Below are 22,618 nucleotides of genomic sequence, written 5' to 3'. Positions count from 1 at the left end.
ATGATTTGTAGGTCTTGATGAGACAAATAATTGAGTTTTGGTTTGATCTCTCTATGACATTAATAAGGGCCATGGCGGCCATATTAGTGACCAAGGTGGTGCTAGCCATATTGCTAATCCGGTCTTGGATTTGATCCATTGTCAGTATAAAATTCTTGATAACTGAGGCTTCATTGTATTCTCTGTAATACCAGTTTCTGTGAAGTTCTCAAGAACTAGATCAACCATTCATTGTTTTGTTAACATGTTTGTGACAGTGTACTTAGCAAACATCATCATATCATGAGAATCCTCTGAGTAACTCACAGTTTTTAATTAAATATTGGCCTCCTGACAACTCCAACGGCTGTTTTTTACACTTGACCTCAGGTGACTCCAATGACTCTTAATGACTGTTACAACAGCCAGGAGAACTAACAAACCAAGTGGTATCAATGACCTTGATAACAACCCCACAGAGTTTAAATACCTGAGACTCCCTACCAGTCAGCTAGAACTGAAGAAGCCCCATGAATGAGAGGCGAAACATCTTCAAGTATCTATAATCAAGTCTAGTTGCCCTTGATTCAACCCTCCATGGATACCTGGTTATTTGCTGAGGCGTTAGGTGCAGTTTTAGACTAATGTAATAAAGCCTCCTCCCACAGCCCCACAGTTATCCAAAACTTGGATTTCATCTAACAAATCAGTGTTCCTCCATATTCAGATGCGACTGATAAACTGTGTATCTATGTATGTCTTTCATAACATGCATCAGGTATCAACATTTTAATACGTCTGACCTGCTTGAAATAACTCTGCCTCTTCGACAGAATTGGTCTGCTTGTTTACTTCGGCTTAGTTGCTCATTGCCAGTGAAGTGCCGGAGGATCCACACCCTCATCTGACACAAACTGAAAACATGACATGACATGTCTGAGTGACAATCATGTAATTAGCAAATTAAATCCAAAATGAATGATTTATCTATTTAACAGCTTTGGCAGGATCACCATAAAGTAATTAAGTCATTCTTCTCGATAATGGTGTTTTTTTTATCACCAAAAGTTATTTAGATTTCTCTAAATCCATCTTTCCTTACAGCCCAGATTGCCCTCCGTCCACCAGCAGGCTGTTCCTAAAACTATTTACAGGACCCCCCACTCCAGTCGGCTAAAGGTGTGGCCCCCACCTTCATCCCCAGCCAATCGGAATATGACCTAATGAATAATGCAAGTTCCCTTACATGGCATTTTTACCTGGAGTAATGTCTGCAGCTATAGATGTAAGACAGTATATAGCTTCTATGAACCGGAGTCTGATCCTGAATGAAATGAAGAACCTGCTGTTGCACAGTTGAGACTTCAACAGGATGTTTCATAATGGTAAGATCACGTCTAAGTTCCAAAACGTAGCCGCAGGTCGCTAGCTTAGCTTTAGCACAGCTGTATTATTTTCCTTTAGCTGAGCAACAGAAAGAAACAATTTTTACGAGTGCACTTTTTTAAAGACTGAAGATGAACAAGTTGAAAATCCTGTGCTGAATGCTGAGTCCCGTTAAGCAGACAGTCGGCTGTAAAATATGCAGAACACACACACAATCACTTATGGATAATGGAGGGAAGAATGTCTCCAAAAAAATATCAGCCATTCCTGACATAAATTTCCATCCTCTTGAAGGCTGTGAAGACTATTTAACTGCTGAACAATCAGCAACACTTCCAGTGTCCTGCTTTGTTCGTCATCCGGGTGCGATGCAAACTGTGACTACAGAAGTTTCGTACGCACTCAGCATAGCGCTGGGTGGCTCATGCTAAAGCTTCCTGCAGATTTGATTTGACTTTCTGGTGTGATGTAGTAATGAGCTCAGCCTCAACACCGCTCGCTTTGGAGCCACAAATTTCAAAATTTCAAATACCTTAAAAAGATAGAGGAGATAGAACTGAGTAATTTTACAGCACAGGGGGCTCCACCATCACCCTAATCAGTCCCAGTAAATGTATGATATTTCTACTTACCAACTTTGACTTTGGCCAAATCTTACATTACAAATCACATTTTTAATAGGAAATTTTGTGGGGAATCCATTGATACAGGTTTGAAAGTGGTCAGACTTATAGTTTAAATGTCAGAATCCTTAGTCCATGCTTTCAGGGTTTATAAAATCCAAACTGCTCGAGGTATTACAAAGTTTTTAAGAACTTTTTTTCAGCAGTGTCGTAAGTCATATATTCAAGTTTGAAGCTGATACCATTAACGCCCTCAGAGGAGATAGCGTTTGTTCGGAGGCCAAAATTGAGGCAAAGTCTTATATTGACAGGCTAATCGTGGACTTCCTGTTGGATTTAGGTCGGGGGTGTCAGTGTATGATTTGTAGGTCTTGATGAGACAAATAATTGAGTTTTGGTTTGATCTCTCTATGACATTAATACGGGCCATGGCGGCCATATTAGTGACCAAGGTGGTGCTAGAGAGCACATTTTGGCACTTTGGGGGTCAAATTTTTTATCAGACCTGATGTGCGTGCCAAATTTGGTGAGTTTTTGAGCATGTTTAGGGGATCAAATTTAAGGTTTAGGTGGCAGAATGATAAAGAAAGAAGAAAGAAACAAACACACGAAATACAAGTGGGCCTTCGCCCTTTGGGCTCGGGCCCAATAAAGGCAACTAAAGTAAAATCATGTCAAATAGTCTTTCAAAAGTCCAACTCAGAATAAGCCCACACAGTCCAGTCCAAACAAACAAGGGGAAAAGTTTGAGGGTCTCTGGAGGACTGGTGGAGAATGGCAGCTAAACATAGACCCTAGAATCATGTCAAGTGTAGTGTTCATTACAACAGAAGTTCTTTTTTCTTTTTCCAGAGAAAGTCCAGCAATTCAGTCCTCTAGAGGCGCCAAAATCTGTGAAAAATCTATGATGTACCCTGGGACAACATCTCATTTAAAACATAATGCATAAATAATTAGCCATACATATACAGTGTCATCTCTGTGGTCAGTTCATATGTAGCTTACTTGCTGTATTGAGAAAATATTGGCCTTTAATGTCACAGGAGGTAAATTATTAAGTTCAATCAAAAGTTTCAGTTTTTGGTTTTTGTAGCTCTGACTGACTCCCAGTAGTGGAAGAAGTATTCAGATCCTTGTTAATGTTACTTAAGCAAAAGTACAGAAGTATTATCAGCAATCTGTATGTAAAGTATTAAAAGTAAAAGTTCTCATTATGCAGACTGGCTTCTTTTAGAGTGTTATATATCATACGTAGTATATTATATTGTTTGTTTTTATCATTAACACATACATGTAATAGCATTTTAATGTTGTAGTTCATCACTGTGGAGCCAATTTTAGACACATTGGGTAGATTAATGATAATAGTACTGCATCATATTATATGTTTTTTATCATAATAATAAAAAAAACTATTTATATAGCACCTTTCACACACTAACGCAGTTCAAAGTGCATAACAATTTTATATAAAAAAGAAAAGAGCAGACAATTTAAACAACAGTTAGAATATTAAAATATGTTATTTGGTGTAGAATCTTAATCTGAAAAATACTTCCCTCCGAAATATAGTGGAGCATCAGATGCAAATACTCAAGTAAAGTACAAGTGCCTCAAAATTGTACTTAAGTACAGTACAGGAATAAATGGACTTCGTTACTTTCCACCACTGGTGATTCCTGTTTTTCCGCTGTTCAACTGCTGGAATGACACACAGAGTTCAAGAATCCTCCCATCAGTCACGAAAAACATACAACTTAACAGAGACCTCCCTGTTTTCAAGTAGCTCGCACATATGTTTATTCTAATACACTAATATATTTGCTGATGAAGGCCCTCAGTGCTTTATTTGCTTTTTCTCTCGAAACTTTTAAACATGGTGCAACTCTCTAAATCTGCCGTGATGGGGATACTCCTCTGCTGAAAGCTGGACACCCTCCAGCAGTGAAGGCTGGAGGTAAACAGGTGGCCAAAAAAAGCTTGGAAGAGACTGGCACCCATGGGACTCCACAGAAGGAGACAAAGAATGCTGATAAACTGAGCAGCAGGTCTGTCACCACCTCCAACAGAACGTAACATGTTGGCATACTTCTGGCCATGACTTTCCAGAGACAGCGGTGAGTATGAGGCACAAGCAAAGTGCTCCCCACAGTGGAGAGAAGCCCCTCTCGCCTCATACTTTCTTCATCCAGCAGCCGAGGAAGTGTTGAACGAACCGTGAAAGTCAAACATGAAGCATTAGACACATGTGGGAGCTGACAGATTGTCTGTGAAGTGTCAGTGATGTTGGAAAGAAGTCTTTCATCAAACTCTGTACTTACATTTTAGAAGAAACATTTGTTTTTTTTCTGCCTGTTCTTGTTTGTGAGGATACTATAAACCAGCGTTACTGTGTCTTTCCTGGTGTTAAGAGATAAAAGCTGTATTTAACAGCTCTGAGATGCAGTTGAAATTGCTTGAAAAAAGCTAATAAGTGCATCATAGTGTTGATATTATTTTATCAGCAATATATTATTAACACAGAGTAAAGTTTTAACATCTGAAAAAAAACTGGCAATTATTTAGAAACCATTTCTCCTCCATCTCCTCCAAGTTTTCTCACAATTTCGTCTAATTGATCCAAACCTGTTTTACTTAAAGAATAAGTAGAAAAAGCAAGTAAAAAATATGTTATAAGTAAAAACTCAGAACTCTTAATCAAATTACTACAAAGCATTTGGCACTCTGAGGGCCTTACACAGTTGCCTGCTTTGCCATATTGCTAATCCGGTCTTGGATTTGATCCATTGTCAGTATAAAATTCTTGATAACTGAGGCTTCATTGTATTCTCTGTAATACCAGTTTCTGTGAAGTTCTCAAGAACTAGATCAACCATTCATTGTTTTGTTAACATGTTTGTGACAGTGTACTTAGCAAACATCATCATATCATGAGAATCCTCTGAGTAACTCACAGTTTTTAATTAAATATTGGCCTCCTGACAACTCCAACGGCTGTTTTTTACACTTGACCTCAGGTGACTCCAATGACTCTTAATGACTGTTACAACAGCCAGGAGAACTAACAAACCAAGTGGTATCAATGACCTTGATAACAACCCCACAGAGTTTAAATACCTGAGACTCCCTACCAGTCAGCTAGAACTGAAGAAGCCCCATGAATGAGAGGCGAAACATCTTCAAGTATCTATAATCAAGTCTAGTTGCCCTTGATTCAACCCTCCATGGATACCTGGTTATTTGCTGAGGCGTTAGGTGCAGTTTTAGACTAATGTAATAAAGCCTCCTCCCACAGCCCCACAGTTATCCAAAACTTGGATTTCATCTAACAAATCAGTGTTCCTCCATATTCAGATGCGACTGATAAACTGTGTATCTATGTATGTCTTTCATAACATGCATCAGGTATCAACATTTTAATACGTCTGACCTGCTTGAAATAACTCTGCCTCTTCGACAGAATTGGTCTGCTTGTTTACTTCGGCTTAGTTGCTCATTGCCAGTGAAGTGCCGGAGGATCCACACCCTCATCTGACACAAACTGAAAACATGACATGACATGTCTGAGTGACAATCATGTAATTAGCAAATTAAATCCAAAATGAATGATTTATCTATTTAACAGCTTTGGCAGGATCACCATAAAGTAATTAAGTCATTCTTCTCGATAATGGTGTTGAGTAATATTAAATTTTTCCCTCGTAAAATGAAACAATGAAATTCCAGCACTGATGGAAAGTATATAAGAGAGCGCGATTTTACTTGTGGTTACTGAAATAGCAGATTTTGACGTTTAAACTCCTCAACAGGTAAGAATCAGTCATTTCATCTGATATTTAAGCCTCTATGTCTGTCATTAAAATCTCACACTGAATGTTTTGAGTCAGAGTTAATTTCTGAAACATTTCATGAATAGAACAGACGGTAGAAGACAGTAAAACTGGATCATTATGAGGAAATTGTAACAACAAAACCAAATGCAACATGAATGTAATATATATCAAAGTGTCATAATGCAAGCAAAGAATAGATGCTGCAAATTGAAATGTAAAAAGAGACGAAAAAATCAGACCAGAAACAGCAGAGCAGCAAGTTCTGAAAAATGAAAATGTTAAAAGTTATAAGTCAAATTTTCAATACTGTGCATTTGGCATATACTTATTTACGATTAGGAAAAACCAAAATGTAATTTTTTAAAATATTTATCGTCATAACTATACATTTTTTCATAATTTTACTGTGTAGAAGATGATTTTGTAAAATATCATACTTCTTAAAAGAAATGATTTACATCAGAATAACGTCATTACATTCTTCTGAGGAACTAAATTCCGATTTTCCAGGATTCAAACATTTTATCTATGTATTTTTCCTCTTCCTCTTGATGTCAACAAAAGGGAAAGAAGAATCATTTGCGATGAATCTGCATGTGGTGAAATGGAAATTTTGTGAGTATTTTCTTACAAACTTTAACTCTCTTTAAACCAATTTATTCGGTGATCATGTGTTATTGGAATTGTCAGTCAGATCCAGTTTGTTAATAAATGTGCCGAGGCAATGAGTCCCAGCATACTGAGCAACTCTTACTATGTGTCTTAAGGAAGAAGAAGGGTGTTGTCTTAAACTGTAATAAGACTATTTACTGAAATTCCACGTACTCTAGTGAGTTCCTTGATCGTCTCTGTCTGTGATCAATATTTCAGTTCTGCTTTTCTGCAGATTTATGTTTGTACACTTTGTGACACAAATTTCATCATACACTGTATGATGAAATGAGTCTGTTTTTATTGGACTTAACACAAGCAGATTTGAACGTACTTCTGTCTGTGATTTTCAGAACTGAAACTTTTGTGCAAGATTATAGAGGACACGAAAGGTTCACCGTTTACTACAATGTGTATATATTCACAAATTCTGGAAAGATGTTCTTAAAGAAATCAGTGACATAACCAGTCAAACAGTGAACATTTCTCCTTCATCATGCATTCTTCCTAATCCATTAAAACTCTTCCTCCTCTGTGCTTGTATTTAAAAGAGGAACCTTTTCAGTTTTATAAAGTTTGGAGTCCTTTTACAACTTACGTAGTACCTGATTGTTTTCAGACGATAACAGCAGGACTCTGTGGTCTGGTGTGGGGACAGTAGATGTTTTATTTTCAAAGCATTGTGTCATCTGTCAAATCTGTCAGGAACTGCAAACCTGTCAATGTTTAAAAAAAAACAAAAAAAAAAAACTGAAATTTCTTCACTTCAATTCTCTTTTTTACAATAGCATCAGCTAAATGTCTTTAAATGTGAAGAAGGAAAGCTGTTTTCTGAAAACAAACAACAACAACAACAAAACAGGCCAAGTACAATGAAGAGTCTAATCTCTGGTTACTCAACTAGACTTTGGCTCAATAAACGTATCACTTAGGTGACCTAAGTCCTGCAGGACAGAGAGCAAGTAGGCTCAATCCAGTATCCCGAGGTTAATAACTGCACTGAAAATATTTCAGTGAGTTCCTTTTTGAAGTGTGATTTTCATCTTTGTGTGTTTCCAGCTGTTGTCAGTGTGCTGCTGCTCACATTGTACCACAGCCGCGCTGCTGCTGTCAGCCTGAAGGAACATCTGGCTGATTGTCTGGAAGACAAAGACTATGACGAGCTGCTGCAGACTGTGGAGAACGGCCTTCCACACATAAACACCTCTCATCATGTGGTTATTGTTGGAGCTGGCATGGCCGGACTGACGGCTGCCAAGTTATTGCAAGACGCAGGACACACGGTACATTCAACATGCTGTTACCTTATATAAGACCTGATGTCCACCGCCTCCCTCACCAGGGCATCTCGCTTGCAACATATTCATGGCTCTTTTCTTTTCTTGTCTCTGAAGCGTCAAAAATTCACTTGTGAATGTATATAAATGCTTGTATTTATTGGCAATTGACTACGAATGCCCTTTTAATGATATTTTTGATTTGTTACTGACTTTGTCTTAAGAAATATACAGCAAAGCTAGTTTTTGTAATCACTGTAAGAGAATACTACCTGTACCAGCAGATAAAATCATTATTTTATGATCACAACATCATCTGACAAAAATATAATTTATGGACATTTAAAATTAGAAATTTTAGAGAACGTAACAGGCGACTTAAGGTTTTCATATTGAAATCTAGCCATAAAACATTTGGAACCACATCTAAATGAGCTACAAACATGTATTCAATGTGCTTGTAAAACATGAAAAATGTTGGCAAAACAACTCAAAACATGTCCTGGCGACTTTGAAACCACCGTGGAGACAGTCTTTTCAAATGTATTTTTTTAGAGAGGAAGTCACTTTTATTTTAGGGAAATTTAAGTTTGGATCAAAACCAAATTATGAGTTACTTTTAATAGTGGTAGTAGAAGTAGTAGTATTGGTTACGGTATCAGAAACAGTAGTAGCTGTAGTATCAGTAAGAGTACTAGTAGTAATGCAGTAAAAGCAAGAGTAACAGCTACAGTGGCATATTTGAATCTGTGTATTTATCTGTCTGAACAAGGTAACCATATTAGAGGCTAGTGATCGCGTTGGAGGACGTGTGGAGACCTACAGGAATGAAAAAGAGGGCTGGTATGCTGAACTGGGAGCCATGAGGATCCCAAGTTTTCACCGGTGGGTTTACGGGATTTACTGTACCGTATTATGAAATAACAAACCATCTTCTCCCAACCAAAAGTTAACTCCAACACCATCACCTTGTTCTTCAACAGCATCGTCCACTGGTTTATCGAAAAGCTGGGGGTGAAGCTGAATGAGTTCGTCATGAACGATGGCAAGACCTTTTACCTGGTTAACGGGCAGCGTAAGAGGACAAATCTGGTGGAAACAAACCCTGATGTCCTAGAGTATAACTTGTGGGAAAGTGAAAGAGGGAAGTCAGCAGATGAGCTTCTACAGCAAAGTTTGCAGAAGGTAAGAGGGAGTGTCTGGTCACCCCAGAAAGTTGCACAAATTTGTGAAATTTGTGACATTTGTGAAATAGGTGGTATTGAAATATCTTTTGTCGAATAAAAGAACTGTCCAGCCAAGTAAGTTCTCATAAATCTGGGTGGTGCTATGCCACTAATATGGTAGCTTCCTTAATTTTGGGGTCTCTGGGTCTCTGTTCCTCCACGACAGTTTGCAGTTGGTCAGTGGCACAAATTCAACATTCAAAAAATGGGAAGTTTGCAGAAACGTTGATCTTCATTTGTTGTCAAATGTATTTGAGTTATGAGTGTGCCTGCAAGCTAGCACCTCAGTGGAATAGGTGTGTGTTTTTAGGGTAAGTTTTTTTTTACATATTCAAAGTCCACCAAAATTGAACTCTACAAGACAGTCATGTGGATGTACTTCTCCAAAAGCAAATCCATTAATCATGTAGGTCTTACTGTTTACCAAGTAGCAATTTGACAGGTACAGATGGTAACATGTAGCATTTAGCATCTTAGTCAGGCAATCACCAAAGCAAATTATCCTCTTGGGACCAAAACTCTTTATCAAATTCCGTTACAGTTGTTGAATACTCTGCCATCCCTTTAGCCATGCTACTAGTTTGTTGGTCATGGGCCAAATCCCCAAGAGCTGCCACTGGTTTGCTTTCTGTTTCAGGTTTGGTCTGTTTCTCTTCTACATTGGTCTCAATGGATGCCACAGTTAACTTCCTCTATATGGGCATACAAGTGACCTTTTTCTTTTCTTTTGTAGGTGAAAGATGAAGTGGATGCTCATGGCTGCAAAGCTGCACTGGAAAAATACGACCACTATTCTGTGAAAGTAGGAGATCTCATGAAGTATTGTGAAATGAGCACACATATGTGAATGACTGTTTTAGTCTATTACAAATAGGATGAAATGAGCGTGCCATATCCAACTGTTTATCATTAAAAACAGTCAACTAATGGTTAACTCTCATGAGGAAATGGTTATGTGTAAAGAGCAGGTTTTCTTGCACATATCTTATTATTTTATGATAGCGAGTCACATAATGTGGCCTGGAGGAGTAAACCAAGCCAATAGGTTTAAAAAGATAACATGAGACAAACTTTCTAAAACTAGACAAGAGAAGACAGAAACAGTTTTTATATTTCATTCTGAAGCAAAATATTGCGCAAACTGTCAAATGGTTCTGGTGGAGTGAGCTGGCCAGAGAGAGCAAAACCAAAACTATGATGAAGCTGTTAAACTAATTGGTAACCGTCTCCAGAAGAGTGTCAGATACAATCCCTGATTTTTGAAAACATGACAAGTGAAAACATTTCAGTTAGAGATGACGTTTTGGCAAATTTTGCTTAAACTGAGCAATGTGGAAAATATATGTTTGACAGGAGTATCTGAAAGAAGAAGGTGATTTGAGTCCAGAAGCGGTGAGGATGATCGGAGACCTGCTGAATGAACAGAGCCTCATGTACACAGCGCTGAGTGAGATGATCTACGACCAGACCGACATCAGTGACAACGTCAGGTAAGGCCTGGAGTCCCACATTGATGCCAGGTCAAAATGAGTCACTCTTTATGTGGAAATTGTGCAGCCTGAGCTGTTAAAAATTAAATCCTTCAGCCGGAAACAGTGACAGATATAAAAAGTCATGCGATACGATTATAAATGTTTTTATATTCACAGTTGTCCCTTAAAAGATCTTACACCAGTTTTGTTTTCCCTTTTATCTGAACATGTGTTCATTGATTTCTAAAGGAGACCAGAAAGTTTAAATCATCCAACTTAAAAGTCAAATTAAGTACATTTGGGGTCTGTTTCACTAATTAAAACCATCAGGCAACAGTAAAACAGACTTTATTGACCCCCAGTCATGGTTAGGCAATTCAATTGTTTCACTGCATGAATGCAATAAGAATAGACATTTTCCTTTTTGTTTTTAAGGTACGATGAAGTGACTGGTGGGTCAGATCTTCTCCCGAAAGCTTTTCTTACTGTCCTCGATGTCCCCATCCTCTTCAACTCCAAAGTCAAACACATCAGGCAGTCACATAAAGGTGTAATCGTGTCGTACCAAACACCCCAAGAGTCCTCTCTGACAGACCTTCCTGCTGACGTTGTTCTGGTAACAACCACAACCAAAGCAGCCCTCTTCATGGACTTTGATCCACCTCTCTCCATCAGAAAGATGGAGGCCCTGAGGGCAGTCCACTACGACAGCTCCACTAAAGTCCTCCTCACTTTCAGTGAGAAGTTCTGGGAGGAGGATGGCATCAAAGGAGGCAAGAGCATCACCGATCGGCCCTCTCGTTTCATCTACTACCCCAGCCACAGTTTCCCGAGAAATGAGAACATCGGTGTCCTCCTAGCGTCTTACACCTGGTCTGACGACTCCCTCCTCTTCTTAGGTGCGAGCGATGAAGAGCTGAAAGAACTGGCTCTGAGAGATTTGGCAAAGATCCACGGCAAGCCCATCAGGTCTCTCAGGTCTCTCTGCACGGGAGTCGTAGTGAAGAAGTGGAGCCTTGATCCTTACAGCTTGGGTGCCTTCGCTCTCTTCACACCCTACCAACACTTGGAGTACGCTAAGGAGCTCTTCAGGAGGGAGGGCAGGGTGCACTTTGCTGGTGAACACACAGCCTTCCCTCACGCTTGGATCGAGACATCTATGAAATCTGCAGTCAGGGCCGCTACAAACATTAACAAAGAGGCGCACAAAGAGTCAGCTAGAACTCAACACCGAGACGAGCTGTAGGGTGTGGAGAATTTAGTCTAAGCATTAAATGCTTAGTATGAATAAAAACTCAATGTCATATATGTAATTAATATTGCTAAAGACAATTAAATCTGAGATGATAAAAGCAAAATTATGAGAGTAACATGACCAACAACAGCAACAACATAATAAAACTGCTTTTGATGTTTATGGCTGTTTCTTAGCTGAAATGAAACATGTCACAATGAGTCCAATTTTCTTAACAACAGCCTTTTTAGCTGACATATGCAGATTCCAGAGAATAATAGAGAAGTATATGTATGTGTATCAGCTACATATACTGTATCGTATATGATACAACATATGTAGCTGATGTTATAAAGATGTATGAAATGTCTAAATGCCACATTCAATGAATATTATACAATAAAGCTTGCATGTCCAATATGAAGTGTTTGTTTCACAATTATTTTAGTGTACACAAAGACAAATAAGATGAATATGAATTTAATATAATAAAATATAATATTTAATATATAGAAGACTGAAAAAAGAACTTAATACACATTTACATCCAAATATGTGCATATTAGACAATACTTTTTTCTTCTTCAATCCTGTCTAGAAATTACATCAGCGACTGAATTGCAACAGTAAATACATTTTGCTAGTAAAATAATGCCAGCTGAATTATATTTTATCTATTAATGGCCTTATTTGGCAAGTTGCAAAAATGTTGATACTGAACGTATGAATGAAATGTTTAGCTGACAATTTGATCATAAATAGTAACTACAGCAATTATTAATGGTTTTTTTTGGCACTGGCAGCACTTAGTTAAGGTTAGGGAAAGGCAGACAATGAAAAATGTCGCATTTTATATAAGTGGCAGGTTTGAATTTGAGATTTTGATGTACTGTTTATAATGTGGTAGCTATCGCTTTGATATCTCTGCCTGTTCTAGGCTATTGTGGGCTGATTTATGGAAAAAATAGATTTTCACATGATTCTCAGGTCAATGCTGGATGCTGAGTTAGCCAAGAACTGACTTCCAAAAAGAGACACTACAGTTTACCGACATATATACCTATATATTCCTTGGAAAAACACTGCCTTCATATCAGGCACTCAAGCACTACAAATTTTAAACGAAAGGAGTTTCATGAGGAATGTAATTGTTTTCTCAGGTTCTGTTTTGTTGTGTTATTTTGTTGTAAATGTGTGTTAATAAAATATGTAATGTATGTTTTGGTCAGATCTGTCTTATAAAAGATATAATGTATCTCAAGAGACTTAAATACAGGTTCAATTAAAAAGTGGATGAAGTGTGATGAAGGATTTTGTCATTATCAGGCACTCCTACTGGAATAATAAAAGACATTTTTAATGTTTACCAAAGGAACATATAATTCTCCAAGAGCTGACATTACACAGAGAAATGTATTTTTTCTAAAAAAACGTAAAGGCAGTGTGTAGTCAGGGTTACATGGATTTGAGAAAAAAGTCCAAAACACCCCTCAAATTTATCTGGTGACCCATTGGAGGGGCCGGACCCCTAGGTTGGGAACCACTGGACTAAACTAGCTAACTGTATATAAAGTAGTTGAAACTAGCTCCACCTCCAGCAGCTACAACAGTAACATGCTGCTCTAACACTGATGCTTCACTAGTAATAATCTAATGATGTCATATATAATAGTATATCAGTCAGAGGGACCAAACCACTACTTTTACTGCAATACTTCAACTACAGCAAGCTCAGAATACTTATGTACTTTTACTGCTGTAGGATTTTTCATGCAGGACTTTTACTTGTAATGGAGCATTTTTACATTGCTGTATTCATACTTTTACATAAGTAAAGGATCTGAATACTTCTTCCACCACTGGGTGAATCTGATATTGAAAGTATTTTTCTTACTTCCTAAAAAGCTAACCCAGGCAGAGATACCACACCTCCATGTGACTGTGGGAATGACAAACATGTGGTCAGCACATGAAATAAAATGAATGAATGAGTGATCTCTTGTATTTTCTTGCCGTTCTTTTTGGCAAGGACCCCATCAGATGACATTGATCTCCTTGGTGATGATGTTGAGTAATAGTAAAAAAAAAATTCTAAAAAAAATCCAATCATGAGACCTAAACAGTTATTGTAGATCACCTGACTGATTGCATGAGCTGGCGAATAATGAAACCAAAAGATAAACCCTGGTCAAAAAACCAAGCAGGAATTCATGCCCTTTATGGTCACGGCAGTCAGTAAATTCCAGTTTAAAAACAAAGTCATGTATATGTGTACTTTAGCACTGTTTCTATGGCAACCTGAAAATTCCTTTATACAAAACATTAGACACATTAGATAAAACAGAGTCCTAAATATAGGAAGAAATATCAAAACTTGCAAAGGATGATGAAAATTAAAATATACTGCACATACCATACCTAATGAGAAAGTGTTTCCAAACTTTTGACTGGTACTGAATGTGCAAAAAAAAAAGCAGCAAGACAAAGAAAAACATACAACATAAAATAATACATAGAATAAATATATACATGAAATAGAGAGTATTTGTAAAAGTAAATATTTTAAATATAAAATGAAAACAACACATGTAAAATTTAACAGTATATTAAAAAATATTATTAACATATTTTAGTGTAAAGTGTAAAATCATGTTAATATATTATGAATGTATGTGCACAGAAATTGTAGACATTTCATTCGTGGGTCACATTGTAGAGTCTTAGAGTGATAACGCACTACAAGGTGTGTCAAAATAGAAAAAAATATTTTCATTCAATCAATTAATCTGCTGATTTTTTTCTGGATCCATCAATTTAATCTATAAAATGTCAAGGCAGCATCTTCAAATGTCTATTGAGAAACTGGAACCAGTAAAATGTTTGATGTTTCTGCTTAAAATACCAAAATGATTAATCAAAATAGTCGTTGCAGCTCTACAAAGAATGCCACTCAGCTTTACATTGTGGAAAATCCAGCTTTATTTCTCAGTTGCAGTAGTAGTACTGATTTCATGTTAAGGAAGAATAGCTTTTAATGGAAAGACCCATGAATTTGTTTTTCTCCTGAAAATAAAAATGGAATTAGTTATATTTTCCATGTAATTACTACACATTACACAGTACTTTTTACAAAAATTCCAAGGAAATTATCAGCACATTACATAATCATAAAATAAAGCAACAACAAATATATGTCTATATTAATATTGACATTAAAACCAAGTGAAATATATACATATTTTGTATATAGCACCATATCGTGGAATAATTGTAATTCAGGCTTTTTTTTAGTGTCTCACCACAATTTAAAACTACTTGACATGACTTTGGCTTTGTAAGTCTTGATACAAGTTACCTGTTAATGGTGAGTAAGTGGTGTGACGTGGGACCTAACATTTCCATAGCACTTTTAACATGGCACAAGCCTAAAATTCATGTTGTTACATTAACGTGAAGGCTACAGCGGGTAAAACATGCACAGAGGGATGTGAAATTCCCACTTATGTGCACTGCAATTAATTGATCACCCATAATTATCATCTTATGCAAAAGGAAAACAAAAGAAAACATTATTTTCATGTCAAATCAGTAATTTTTACTTCTATGCCAGCTGCATGGAGGATTTTATGAATATACTACAAAATGCTCTTGATACAGTATTATATCACATTTCTGAATGCTGGATCTAGTGAGTGAGAGAGGTTGTTATTGTTCTCTGAGTCATCCAAACACAAATTAATGGATTTAGAATAGAATATGCATGTTTCATGAATTAAATTATACTTAACACAATAATTTCTCTACAAGGAATGACAAAGAAGGCTGGTATGCTGAACTGGGAGCCATGAGGATCCCAAGTTTTCACCTGTGAGTCAAACCACGTCTTAAATTTTGTCTGTGACTGTTTTGCTACAAAACAGTTGTGTTCCAACCTTTAGCTATTCAAATTTTCAAAATTCAAATTTCTAAATGTAATATGAAATAAAATATATAAAAATACTTAATTTCAAGTAAAAGTATCAAATTCAAAGTCTTTTCTGAGTCAAACCACTGAGAATTTTAATTGAAAAATTTGCTTAAAGTATCTAAAGTAAAGCTACTCTACTTTAGACACTACTAATTTAACATCTGTCCAGGGACTACAGATGAAAAATAGCCTCTTGGATAATTCTGGTGCATTTACAGCAATGTTTATCAATGTGCACTGCCCTTGTTAAATAAACAAACAAACTCATTATGCAAAATAGCCCTACTCCAGTGTTATATTTATTATATGTATACACAGATTTTCTGTAAAGAGTATCAATGGCCCTTGCAATTTTTCATTTTTTGATGTCTTAAAACATTGAACCAAAGAGGATTTAATGTTGCTCTTTTGACACTGTTCAAAGTGATAACAGGTCTCTACAAAATGATCAAAATTGATTACAAATATTAAAAAAAAACATATAGAATACATAATCTGTAAAATCAGCATGTAAAATCTAGATGAAAAGAAACCAGTAACTACAGTACTGGGGTAAAAAGAGGAATATTTCTGAACTGTGGTAGAGTGGAAGTATAAAGTAGCATAAATTAGGTGTACAAGTACCTCATAATTGCACTTAAGTATAGTACCTGAATACATTTTACATTCCACCATTGGCCATAACTAAATAGAAAAAGTCAATCATCAACAAGAGAAAATCCAACACTCTTTCATATATAATGTTTTGGAGGTGCACAGTGCAGAAGTGCCACACCAATAAATTCTTATAAGTGATAGCTAAATATGATTAAGTGATGTACAAACAGTCTTCCAATCTACTTACTAATGTGTCTTTTAGATAACTAAAACTAGACGCCATCCTTTAGTGTCTTGCTCAAGCAGCTGTTTTACAAAAGTAACGTTCACTGTCCTAGCTCACATCTTCCAAACTTCAGGGATTTTCTAGTCACAAGTTATTATTTTGTTTCTTAACAGCATCGTCCGCTGGTTTGCTAAAGAGCTGGGGGTCAAGCTGAAGAAATTTGTTATGGAAGACATGAACACTTTTTACCTTGTCAACGGGGTGCGGAAGCGAACATACGCTGTGAAAGCAAACCCTGACATCCTGAAGTATCAACTGCCAGAAACCGAGAGGGGGAAGTCAGCCGATCAGCTGCTACAGCAAGCTTTGAAGAAGGTGTGGAAGGATGGAGAAATATTTCTATGTATACTAGGAGTGTCTGATACCAGTAGGAGATGAGAGACTATATCCAAAGTACACATTTATTCCTGCCTGTTTGTGTTTTTGAGTTTTGACTTTCAGCACAGTCAAATTATTAATCCATGCTCTCATATTAGATCATTTATATACTCAAATTAGAAATTTGTGCTCTCAAATTTGTGCGCCTGAATTACTTAATTTGTGTGCACTAATTAGTAATTAATGTCCTTGTCCTCTCAAGACTCTTTTGTTATACATCTCAGCAATTCTGGCCAATAGGCAGAGATAATTGTCAGGCAATGGACAATTGATCAATATGAGAATATTATTTTTAATATGGGTTAATTAAATTACTGACAAACATTGATATACTAAAGATTTTACATGTTAAATGGCATTGTTTTTTCTTTGACATGCTGTAAATGTAAATTAAATGTATAATAACTAAAAAATCAAGTGTTAAAATCAAAGGTTTGAATTTCTGCACACTGGTTATTGATTTGAGAGCAAGTTTAGAATGTGCAAACACAAATTTGTACAGATGAGTTAAAATCAAATGTAACACCTCTTTGCAAGTTGTATTACAATTTCTGAGAGAAGCTGAAAATAAAGTAATTTTAGGTCACAAAAATCACAACAAAACTCTAAGACTGTTGTATATGCAGATAATATAATGTGCTGTTTTCTCTTGTTTTATCCACTGACGTCAAATCTAACTTTCTCTGCCACAACTAGCCATAACAAGCTCTAATTTACTGTCTGCAGTCCTACTATAGGGAAATTTACTAGGGAATTGACTTTGCTCGAATCCAATCCAGCCCTCGTCTTGACTATTTGCTGATCCTGACCCCGCCCGTCTTTCTCAGGCCCAGGTAGATGATGGGGTGAATGACAGCCAGGTAGCGCTCCACACAGGTCAGACAGTGAAAGGACAATTCTCCAGGAAAAACAATGGAGGATGCATAAGACCCTACTGTTGTCACCTCTGGGTGATCAGTGAACGAGCCATACAGGTAGAGGACATGCGACAACACAGAGGCCAGCCCAATGGCAGCCATGTTGTAGGTGAAGATGTCAGAGTGGGTCGTTGTTGTGAAGGAGCGCTGCTGCCGCCATTGTTGGTGACCAAAGTAGAGGACGAGGATGTAGAGAGGGAGGAGAAGGAGGGTTTTGGTGACTCTAAAAGCTGTCAAGATGTGCAGTACAGCTCTAGAGTCAAAGCAGTAGTATGAAAAACCAAGGGAGGAGTTGGAGGAGGAAGAAGAGCTGACTGACATATCTGTTTAGTGGCCTGAGGTGGAGAAAAGAAAAGAAGACAAGTTGAAACCAAGACAATGTTGAAATACTGAAAAAAGTTTATATTTTCTTCATTTTCAATCTGAAACACAACAATCTATTATTTATTTAGCCACTGCACATAATTCTTGTCTATGATAGCTTACTTATACTTTTTTAGGCTTTCTAAGCTAAGCACCAGCTACTGGTCGATAGAACAGTCACCCAAGACTGCAAGACCAGGCAGACCAACCTGTGCACCGCCTGGATTGACTACAAGAAGGCCTATGACTCAATGCCACACACATGGATACTGGAATGCTTGGAAATGTACAACATCAACAGGACACTAAGATCCTTCATCAAGAACTCAATTGGGCTTTTGGAAAATGACTGTGGAGGCCAACTCAAAGCCAATTGCACAAGTTACCACTAAGTGCGGCATATACCAAGACTAAAATTGAAGCTAAAGCAGGGTATTTTGCAGAAGTCTGAACAAGCTCTGTCTGTCTGTCTGTCTGTCAGTCTGTCTGTCTCTCTCTCACCAATGGGTTGGACTGATCCAACTCAAAGGGTGGTCTGAAAATAGAAAAAGGATCATTGACATAGGCTGCTTAAATATAATCACCTGATTGCAGGGACTGTATGATGAGACATTTATTTTAAAAAGTCAAAAAGTGGGGTAGCAAAACCATAACTTTGCTCTCCCTAATTGAATAATGGGGCTGCATTTGCTCCATTTGCTCCATTGCTCAGACGCCTATGGATATAGATATATATGTAAATAGAAAATATTAAGTAAGTAAACAAACAACATACATAAAAACCTCAAATCCAATTTACAACAAAACCTCAAAAACAACCACACTAACAAATACACTCAGGTTTATCTGTCTACAAATACTCTTTTTGGTACATTTTTATTCTGTTCATCATGTCAATGAAAATGCTGTATATTTAATATATAGTGTACATCACATTATTTCCTCCATTTGGATATAATTGTTGTCCATCATGTCTTTTTGTCTCTCTTTTTGGTTACCCAATTTGAAATCAAATTCAATTAATTTCTAGAATACATGGATTGAAAATTATACAAACATGATACAAGACTTTATCCACACCACCCACCTCTACATCTAGCCTTTATAACCATTGTTTAACATGTTCCAGAGGATCTCCTGAATGTTTCTGATGAAGAAAAGCTGTAATCAGTTAAAGAAGTGAAAAATTTGGTAAACACTATAGAGTTATTGACTGGATTTAATAGTGAGCAGGTACATACAGTACATGAGACAAATAAATGCATCAGAACAACATCAAACAAAAGAATGAGAAACATAAAATCAATTAAAGTTCAATAGTAAGCTTGTTTAATTCAGGCTGGCATTTTAATCCTCAGTCTCCATAAAATTTAACTCAACCATACCACACATAAGCATTCCAATACATACAGTATACACAACATAGTAAATGCATGAAAAATTACTTGTAAAAACATAAAATTGTTCGGTAAAACAACCAGCACAATACATTTTCTTCCTCTATTTGCATTATATCAGACATTAAGCTATCAATTATATACAAATGCCACATTCCACTTGGCCATTGGTTGCACAGGCACATGCACCGGCACATGTAAGACAAATAATCATGAAAATAATCATGAAAATAACAATGAGAACAATCGCGTAAGTAGGAAGACCAGCCGGAATGTCATCTGAAATGATAAAACAGAAAAAAATCATTATTTTTATGTGCAAATATACCACATGTACGATGTTATGAAGTTAAGAAAGTCAGCATAATTTAAATAGACATTTACACATATTTAAATAAATTAAATTATCCATGCTGGTTTCCAACAGCCTACAACTACATGTGATGTACAAATAATAACCATCTTTCTAGTTTCTAAGCTTCCACCAATCCCACCAAAGAGCTCTGGTGTACTAATCACAATTATTTAACTAAGAGGATTGCTGAACAATATAATGATCTAATTAAAGAAGCTGATGAAGACACAGAGTCCAAGTTTGTAACTCAACTGTACAACACACAGCTCTTTAAAGATCTGGTATTCTGGCCTTTTGTGACTCATTTTTTAAATACTGTTTCTATTTTAAACATATCCATGACATTTTTTTTAATCACCAAAAGTTATTTAGATTTCTCTAAATCCATCTTTCCTTACAGCCCAGATTGCCCTCCGTCCACCAGCAGGCTGTTCCTAAAACTATTTACAGGACCCCCCACTCCAGTCGGCTAAAGGTGTGGCCCCCACCTTCATCCCCAGCCAATCGGAATATGACCTAATGAATAATGCAAGTTCCCTTACATGGCATTTTTTACCTGGAGTAATGTCTGCAGCTGTAGATGTAAGACAGTATATAGCTTCTATGAACCGGAGTCTGATCCTGAATGAAATGAAGAACCTGCTGTTGCACAGTTGAGACTTCAACAGGATGTTTCATAATGGTAAGATCACGTCTAAGTTCCAAAACGTAGCCGCAGGTCGCTAGCTTAGTTTTAGCACAGTTGTATTATTTTCCTTTAGCTGAGCAACAGAAAGAAACAATTTTTACGAGTGCACTTTTTTAAAGACTGAAGATGAACATGTTGAAAATCCTGTGCTGAATGCTGAGTCCCGTTAAGCAGACAGTCGGCTGTAAAATATGCAGAACACACACACAAAATATCAGCCATTCCAAACATAAATTTCCATCCTCTTGAAGGCTGTGAAGACTATTTAACTGCTGAACAATCAGCAACACTTCCAGTGTCCTGCTTTGTTCGTCATCCGGGTGCGATGCAAACTGTGACTACAGAAGTTTCATACGCACTCAGCATAGCGCTGGGTGGCTCATGCTAAAGCTTCCTGCAGATTTGATTTGACTTTCTGGTGTGATGTAGTAATGAGCTCAGCCTCAACACCGCTCGCTTTGGAGCCACAAATTTCAAAATTTCAAATACCTTAAAAAGATAGAGGAGATAGAACTGAGTAATTTTACAGCACAGGGGGCTCCACCATCACCCTAATCAGTCCCAGTAAATGTATGATATTTCTACTTACCAACAGTGAGAGTGATGAATGATTCTTTGCTCAGTGTTGGAATGTAGCATCTGTATGTGCCATTATCAGAGAGCTCCACTTTGGAGAGTTTCAGTGAAACATTTCCATTCTTCAGTTCCTCGATGAACAGTGATGTTCTCCCTTTGTAGGACGGGTTTTGATCAGCCAGCTCATCCTTGCCATTACGCCACACGTGGACAAATTTGGGGCTCAAGTCAGGTCTGCACCACTCCAGAGTCATAGAGACAGCACTCACCTCAGGTTCCAGGTGGCACGGCAAAATTATGTCATCACCTAATTTTGCCACTATCGGCTGTGATGGATCAGCCATCTTATACGGACCTGTGAAGAAACAGATCTTGTTTTTAATTCCATCTGTCTTTTCTACGCTGGCCAAGAGAGCTTCACACACCACAACTTAACCCCTGTGGTTTGTCATCATCAGCTTTATTTCCTCATTGTTTGCAGTTTCACAGACTCTGCTGAATGTGTAAAATGAACAACAGTACGGCAAACTCTTTCATATTCCTTTTTTTTTGAATCTCCTTCCTTTAGTCTTTTATGTCACTCTGTTAGTTCCTATTCATTGTGATCACGTTGATGCTGACACCATCAGAACAACAAAACTTTCAGTACATCAAACTGCAGCATTTCACACCACTAGAGCTAAAAACTAAACCCGCTTCCCTAAAAATTCAACTCAACAATTCTCTGTGTTAGAGCTGCCGACGAGTCTTATAACAGTTTGTTCGAGAGAGGTTGGGTTGATTCGGCATAATGTTGTTTGAATAAAGAATCTTGATGAAACGAGCTGTCTGTGGTCCTCTCCATTCAAACATTTCCCTTTGCCACAAACTGAGTTTACGCGTTTTACGAAGGTGACAAAATACAGAAATGACCCTGAAGAACTGTTATTACACCAAATAAGGAAATATTTTGTGTTTTACATGTCATGTGAACTATGGGCAACCATCCACAGACAAATAATGCACAGTATGTTATCATACAAGCTATTTATATTTGGGGTCAAACTCCCTGTCAGACCTCTTAGGAACAAACTGTTATAAATCCAAATAAACTTATTTTAGATTTGTTAGTAGTGCTGTGTAAAAAGTCTTGTCAGATAGAGCAGATGAAATGTATTTATACCATGTTCATGTCCATTGGTTTCTGTGAAACATGTGAAACAAGCTCAATATCATGTTTATAAGAAGTTCTAATAAAATTAGGAATGGTCGATTGGGAATCAAGCTGATATAGCAATGTTAAAGCTGTTAATTATGGCCCAAACAGGACGTTAGGGTTACAAAAAAACAAGTAAAGACACAAAACACAAATGAAGAAAATATTTTCACCATTTCAACAGCACAGAAAAAAATTGTAGTAAAGAAAAACAGAAT

The 22,618-nt window shown here is 37.1% G+C and overlaps 1 protein-coding gene across 1 annotated transcript; it reads left to right on the top strand.

Moving 5' to 3' along the window:
* Nucleotides 1-2,416: 2,416 nt before the first annotated feature.
* Nucleotides 2,417-11,813, top strand: LOC122974430 (L-amino-acid oxidase-like). Its single transcript, XM_044342458.1, has 7 exons — nt 2,417-2,440; nt 7,423-7,755; nt 8,522-8,634; nt 8,733-8,934; nt 9,709-9,777; nt 10,329-10,465; nt 10,883-11,813. Exons 1-7 carry the CDS (start codon nt 2,417-2,419, stop codon nt 11,691-11,693), a joined length of 1,689 nt encoding a protein of 562 aa, XP_044198393.1. The 3' UTR covers nt 11,694-11,813.
* Nucleotides 11,814-22,618: the final 10,805 nt, after the last annotated feature.

Source organism: Thunnus albacares, chromosome 22 (assembly GCF_914725855.1).
Source record: "Thunnus albacares chromosome 22, fThuAlb1.1, whole genome shotgun sequence".
Taxonomy (NCBI): Eukaryota; Metazoa; Chordata; class Actinopteri; order Scombriformes; family Scombridae; genus Thunnus; species Thunnus albacares.
Note: the sequence above shows the minus strand (reverse complement) of the source record. Positions and strands in the feature narration are given on the sequence as shown.

Coding starts and splice junctions, on each gene's coding strand:
- LOC122974430 (XM_044342458.1), top strand. CDS start 2,417: ATGGCGGCCATATTAGTGACCAAG. Junction 7,756..8,521: donor TGCAAGACGCAGGACACACG/GTACATTCAACA, acceptor TGTCTGAACAAG/GTAACCATATTAGAGGCTAG. Junction 10,466..10,882: donor GACATCAGTGACAACGTCAG/GTAAGGCCTGGA, acceptor TTTGTTTTTAAG/GTACGATGAAGTGACTGGTG.